Genomic DNA, 7,232 nt, shown 5'->3' on the forward strand with positions numbered 1-7,232 from the left:
TGGCCTGATCACCCCCAACTGCCCTCCCCTGCTGGCCTGGTTGCCCCCAACTGCCCTTTCCTGCTGGCCTGATCACCCCTAACTGCCCTCCCCTGCTGGCCTATTTGCCCACAACTTCCCTCCCCTGCAGGCCATCTTGTGGTGGCCATCTTTGACCACATGGGGGCAGCTATCTTGTGTGTTGGAGTGATGGTCAATTTGCATACTGGTCATGACTAATTAGCATACCAGGGCTAATTAGCATATCCCTCTCATTATTTGTGTTGGAGTGATGGCCAATTTGCATACTAGTCATGACTAATTAGCATATCCGGTCGTGACCAATTTGCATATTACCCTTTTATTAGTATAGATTATTCCTTAGATTCCTCCTGTCTCTGAAAGTTGGGTTGTGTTTCCAAGACTTTCTGCTCATTCTGATGGTAAAGGCAATTTCTCTATTTGTGTTTGAGCCCAACAAACAACAAACAGTATCATAGTAACTTAGGCTGTTGACTATTCATTCTCCAATTCACCTTTTAAGCTATTTCAATCTACTCTCTTTTCCTTTAGTTATTAAATCACTAATGTGTTTTAGATTTTTAAAATTTGCAGGCTGTCTCACTGTATGGCTTCTCTGAGCAGAACTTATTTATAAATCTATTTGTAAAATGTGATTATTCAGATGCTTAGATTTTTCATCTTTACCTACCTGGCATGGCTTAAAAACATTGTTTTACATGGATTTAAAATAGTGCTTTTTTTCTCTTTCTAGGTCTTTTATTTGAATTGGGTGATGCAATTTTTAGGCTAAAATGGTTTTCTACTTTTTCATGATAGCATGATCTTATTTTTTTTCCACCTCAAAATGTAAGTCTTTTCTTCCTTGGCCCTGCTCTTGACCCTTAAATGTATTCTCATTTCTTGTACTTCTGCCTTTTCTTGTGTTTCTCACCAGTCTCTTACAGTGGTCTAAAATCTACAACTCTTATGTCAAAGGATAGGGCCAAGTTTCAATTTAGAGATCCCCTTCATTCTCTTTACTTTTCACATTGTTTCATGCTTTCCAGGTAATTAGGTCATTGTAGACATGCCTCACCTGAAATGAAGAACAGTGCCTTGCTTATAGTAGGCATTCATTAAATATTTGTTAAGTGGATGAATTTATTTCATAATCTTATGAACATTCATAAACCAAGAGATGTTAAGACACCTAAAGCCTAGAAATTAGGGCCGGCCAGCTCTAGGACTTTAGACCAGATTTTACCAAAAACCTTGTTAAAATATGATGGGGGAGAGCCTTCTCTTAATACATACATAGAGTTTTGGTAGAGAGTATAAAAGAGAATCAAGCCAAATTAGTCACCAGAATTTAGTAAAGTGTACAAAGTTATATACTAATTTCTTAAAACAGAAGCCTTGATTTCTGTTTTAATACATGAAAGCAAAAGCTTCTCAAGTTAGAATACTTAGATATGTTTTCTGTATTACAGTTATTTTTAATCTTCCATGGGTTATACATATTAAAGGTACTTAATGAAAAATTCAGAGTGAATGAATGGATGGATGAAATGAGTGTCTAACAGAAATGTGAAGGCATTGAACCTGAATAGACATCATGGGAGAGGAGAAAAAATTGAGAGTTGGAATCCTGGCTGCTCTTCTACCTACCTGTGTAATCTGGGATAATGTACCTTAATTTCTCTGAGCTTCTGCTTCCTGCCCTAAAAAATGAGAATATATATACTTATGCCACTAGCCTTCATTGATGGAAGTTATAAAAAAAAAAAAAAACTGTGTTTACTACATCCCCCAAGTGTCTTCATTTTGAGGCCTGGGTAATGGTATTACTATCAACCTTACTTCTGCAGCCCTAAGAAAATTGGTTTGTCTCGTATAAATAGAGTAAATTATGTAATTGATGATGTTTTCTTTTTTGCATTAATTTCTGAAGAACATGGAACTAGATTTTCAGCCCACTTCTAGCAAAATATGCAGTCCTAACCATGTATTTGAAGTATTAACACTCTTCCCTGCCAACATCTTATTTCTCCTCACAGATTACATAATCTTATTGGCTTAGTTCTCAAATTTGGATATATCCTTGTAACCTGGCTCAAATTTTTTTTGAAACAAGACAGTGAAAAAGAAAGAAGAAAAAAAAAATACAGGAGGGAGGTAGATAGAGAGACAGGCAGACAAAAAGGAAGGAAGGGAAGTGAAGAGAAGATAAGGCAGTCAGATAGCCAGGCCCTACCTCTGAGGGTTATCGTGATGTATAAATGAGATTGTGTTTGCTTATACAGTTAAGGCCTCAACATTTTATATTATCCTTCTGAGAACCCAATGGACCAAGGCCTTTTTAAATAGATAAGGTAAATAATAATAAAATTAATTTTTATTGATAGTAAAATATATGTTCAAGGAATTTTAAAAATAACTATCTATATATCTATAATAATAAAAGCATAATATGCTAATTAGACCAGACATCCTTCCAGATGACCTTCTGGATGAAGCCAGGTTTGCAAGGGAAGCCCAGGTCCTGAGTGCCTGTCGGCAGCCAGAGGGAAGCCCGGGTCCTGGGTGCCAGAGGGAAGCCAGTGCCAGCAGCCGGGGAAGGAAGGCCTACTCTTGCACGAATTTCATGCATCTGGCCTCTAGTATCCTATATAATAAAGAGGTAATATGCAAATTGACTGTCACACCCTTGCACAGGATGGCTGCCCCCATTTGGGCACAAGGTGGCCAGCAGGGAAGGGCAGTTGGGGGCGACCAGGCCTGCAGAGGGGGCAGTTGGGGGCAATCGGGCCGGCAGGGAAGCACTTAGGCATCAATCAGGCTGGCAGGGGAGTGGTTAGGGCAGCCGTGGGCAAACTACGGCCCGCGGGCCGGATCCGGCCCGTTTGAAATGAATAAAACTAAAAAAAAAAAAAGACCGTACCCTTGTATTTAATTCCACAATTTTTAAATGATTCTCCCTGGAGTTTCCACTGGTACACAAGGTGACAAGGAGGTGGGATAGTGGAGGCAGGAGAACATTTGGGGTTTTTTCAACCAAAGGCTCCCAGAATTGGTCTTATGGTTTTGTTTTCATTTGTTCACTTTTATTTACATGTAAAGTTTCTGTTCACAAAGGATCACATGGGGAAAAAAACGTTTGAAAGCACTGATATATGTACATGACAGGATAGTAAGTTGGTGAATTATGGATGTGGATTTACAAAATTAAGCATAATGCATTTTTGGCCTGCAGATTTAAGTGTTAAAATTGTCTCCATTTTTGTGTGCTTGTTGGTTGCCACTAGGAACAAGTACAGCATTATAGAATAATGTAAAAATGTAGAAAAGGAAATCAATTTAAAACATCCTGTCACAAATTTAAAATATTTTTTAAAATCAGTAGTTTCACTAACATGCCCAAAATATAATTATAGAAATACCCCATCCTCCACACTCCCACCCACCCCACCAGGAAATACAGTAAGATTTAGTGAAAGTCTTATTTGAAACATACTGGTGTGGATTAGCTAGGGGCATTATATTCTCCAATATAATCCATTTTATGTTTCATTCTCTTTCTATCCATCCAAGGCAGCAGTAATGCACGGGAAAAGAGAAGTAACTCTAGCACTGGCATTACATTTCTCAGCAAAACTAGACTTTCTGAGAAGAGAACACCTAAAAGCCCCTCAGATTCCCATATATTGATTATTAGTCAAATTTTCTTTCTTTTTCTCTAAATGTTTACAGAACTTTGATAACATCCTTGTAAGTTATAAAGTGTATCTTTTGTGCTGGCCAAATATATTAATTTTAAATATGAACATGACAATGTGTCTAAAAGACATCTAGATGAAAGTTAAGTGGGTTTTTTTTTACTTTTATATTGCTGTGTGGCAAACTACTCCAAAGTTTAGTGATTTAAAACAATCATGTTATCATCTCTTTTGACTCTGTTGGTTTAATGGGCACAGCTGGGTGATTCTTCTGCTCCATGTGATGTTAACTAGATTGTGGACACCTGGGGGCTCACATGGGCTGAAACATCCAGAATGGCCTAGTCAGGTGGCTGGCAGTTGAAACTGCCTGTCAGCTGGAGGCACAGCAGGAACTGTTAACCAGAGCATCCAGTTCCCCTTCATTGGCTTCTTCATGTGACTTGGACATCTCACTGCATGGCAGTGAGAGGGAACATCCCAAGAATGAGCATTCCAAAAGGAAGAAAGCAGAAGTTTCTAATTGAGACATAGATTTTCTAGCCTTCTAAATGGTCAAAGCAGTCACAGGATCAGGCCAGGTTCCAGGGGAGGGAAATCAGCTCTGCTCCAAATGTAAGCAGCAGTACATAATAGGGAGAGGAGAGACTGGTGAGAGCCATCTTCAGACACCACCATATGGAAGGTTAAAAAACAAAAACAAAACAAAAAACTATTTCTTACAATTTTGAAAGATAGTTATAAATTATGAGGGATGCAGAGAAATAGTTCTTCACTTAATAAATGGAAATTGCTCTTTAAAGAAATTGGCACATTAAGAATTAACATGCACAACAGTCATTCCTTATGTTCTTCCCCTCTGCAGATCTGTTGCCTAAAGCAATAAAAAATGGCCAGAGGATCAGTGTCTGATGAAGAAATGATGGAGCTCAGAGAAGCTTTTGCCAAAGTTGGTGAGTAGATCTGGTACCTCAAGTGGCACAATTCTCTTCTTTATGACTTCAGGACAGATTCATTGAAATGGTAAAATGAAAAAAAAAATAGCAGAAGTAGCAAGAATACAATGGTATTGGTTAAAGGAGTTAGGGAATTTAATTCTGAAAGATATCTTTCAAGAAAATGCTTCTTTCTCTATCAAAACATGAAATATGGGCCCTTTCTTACCTGTAGCTTTTCCTGGAAATGGCTCTTAAGTCTCATCTTTTTATTGCATCTACTTTCTTTGTTGTTATTGTTTTCTATGTGTGTTTTTTTGTATAATTTATTTATTTCATAATACTTTTTTATTATATCATTTTTTATTTATTTTTTTACAAACCAAGCTTGACAATTTGGAAATCCCTTTGTACAGTTTATAAAATAATGACTTCTAAATAAAGGCCTGGATTCACCAGCAGACCAAGCAATTATGTAAACAATTTCTGTTCACCAATATGGTTCCCTGTCATTGCATTTTCAAGTCAAATTGCTTCCATAAGGTGGAACAGCACTACATATGATGCATATCTTTGAAACGTTAGCTATCAGACATGGTAGGTTGCCAGGCACCTGTCGCCCTAATGACAAGGAAGGTATCCTTTGTTATGTTTCTACTTCTGATTTACACTCAGAGGAGAGTCAGCTGAAAGACAGAAGTACTGCAGGGTCAATTGTATCCTTGTATCATTTCTCCTGCTTTCAGTGGTGTTTATTCTCTGAATTCTCATACTTTTTCTTACTCCTTATCTCTAAGCCTATGATTTATTATTATTTTCTCATCTGATTTTATTAGAGACCCTTTAGATTCTGTTGCCAGACCTCTATTTTGAAATTATGACTCCTGAATGTTGAAAGTGATGTTAAGGAACATATCCAATAGCAATAGGCCTCTTGTGAGAGTCCAACTCTTGCACAGGATCAGGTCATCACCCCTGAATGATTGCTCTGCTGCCTGTTCACTTCTAACCTAGCCCTCGCTCACTTTTCTTCATGCTCTTAGTTGAATTGCTCTGAAACTACAATTTGTCATTTGCCTTACAGATACTGATGGGAATGGGTACATCAGCTGCAATGAGTTGAATGACCTGTTCAAGGCTGCTTGCTTGCCTCTGCCTGGATACAGAGTGAGAGAAATTACAGAAAACTTGATGGCTACAGGTGATCTGGACAAGGATGGAAGGATCAGTTTTGATGAGTTTATGAAGGTATGATGCATAATACAAGGAGATGCATTTGAAACTTGGAACTTTAATTCAAAAAAATATACAGAAATGTATTTCCACTCTTCAACATTATGTATTCTTTGTGGTTTTCTTGACCACATATTGGATTTCTATAGATACACTAGGGGCCCAGTGCACAAATTCCTGCACCTTGAAAGGAACTGTGGGCCACGAGGCTGCGGTGGGCACAGGGGCAGGTCTCGGCCCATCCTCCACGCCCCCGCCCAGCCCCTCCCCCGGTCCCCTGTCTGCTGGCAGCCCCACTCCCTCCACCACAGTTCCCATGCACTGACAGCACCGGCTCCACTCACACCCGCTGACAGTGCAGAGCGATTGCGGCCGGCGCCGGGAGGGGCGCAAGTGGGGCCAGCACTGTCAGTGGGTGCGAGCGGCAGCTGCTGCCCCGATCGCCCTTCAGGAGCATGGGGTGGTGGAGAAGCCCTCAGGGGCGATCATGGCCGGCAGCCGCCGCTTGCACCCGCTGATGGCACCAAGCTATTGGGACCAGTGCCAGGCACTGGCAGTGAGTGTGAGTGGTGGCTCCAGTGCCAGCATCAGGTGTGAGTGGAGCCAGTGCAGGTGCAAGCGCCGGGTAGGACTGTGGCGGACCACTGTGCACAGGAGCAAAGAATTTTCAGTAACCACCAGAGGCTCGTCTCAATGACAGCAACCAGTGCCCCGCCTTGGTCTGGCACCCCTGCTCACCTGCTCCACCATCCTGCCATGGCCAACGCCTGCCATGTTCCGCACATGCCCCCTGGTGGTCAGCGCACATCATAGCGACCGGTTGTTTGGTTGTTCCGGTTGTTCTGCCATTCAGTCTATTTGCATGTTAGCCTTTTATTATATAGGATTATATTTTTGCAGGTTTTTCATGGCCTAAAAAGCACCGACGTTGCCAAGACCTTTAGAAAAGCAATCAATAAGAAGGAAGGGATTTGTGCAATTGGTGGTACTTCAGAGCAGTCTAGTGTTGACACCCAACACTCCTATTCAGGTAAGTTGTACTAATGGGTGTGGCATGGAGGTAGAGAGGGTATTGGGATGAGGTAAGAGCTGAGGGCAGAGGGAGAGGGAACCATGTAGAAAGGATGTCTTTTGGGATTACAGATTCTAAACTTAGTATTCAGACTTAAGGGATACAAAGAAAGATAGAAGTTAAGATTAATTTATTGACTATTGCCTATTTTTCATTGCATAAGTGGGCCCGTAGTTCCAGCTCTAGGTAGGGCCCAATACCAAATAATCTTTTTTTTAATCTTTATTTTTCAGATTATTACAGATGTTCCTCTTTTTCCTCCCATAGCTCCCCTCCACCTGGTTCCCACCCCAC

At 40.6% G+C, this 7,232-nt stretch overlaps 1 protein-coding gene across 1 annotated transcript in view; it reads left to right on the forward strand.

Moving 5' to 3' along the window:
- Positions 1 to 7,232, forward strand: part of LCP1 (lymphocyte cytosolic protein 1 (L-plastin)) — a 67,607-nt gene that overhangs the window by 17,465 nt on the left and 42,910 nt on the right. Inside the window, exons 2-4 of the mRNA XM_005861394.2 lie at positions 4,564 to 4,651; positions 5,718 to 5,881; positions 6,767 to 6,896. Of these exons, the coding sequence (XP_005861456.1) occupies positions 4,588 to 4,651; positions 5,718 to 5,881; positions 6,767 to 6,896 (358 nt within the window). The 5' untranslated portion in view covers positions 4,564 to 4,587. The remainder of the gene's footprint in view (positions 1 to 4,563; positions 4,652 to 5,717; positions 5,882 to 6,766; positions 6,897 to 7,232) is intronic.

Source organism: Myotis brandtii, unplaced genomic scaffold (genome assembly GCF_000412655.1).
Source record: "Myotis brandtii unplaced genomic scaffold, ASM41265v1 scaffold15, whole genome shotgun sequence".
NCBI classification, from domain to species: domain Eukaryota; kingdom Metazoa; phylum Chordata; class Mammalia; order Chiroptera; family Vespertilionidae; genus Myotis; species Myotis brandtii.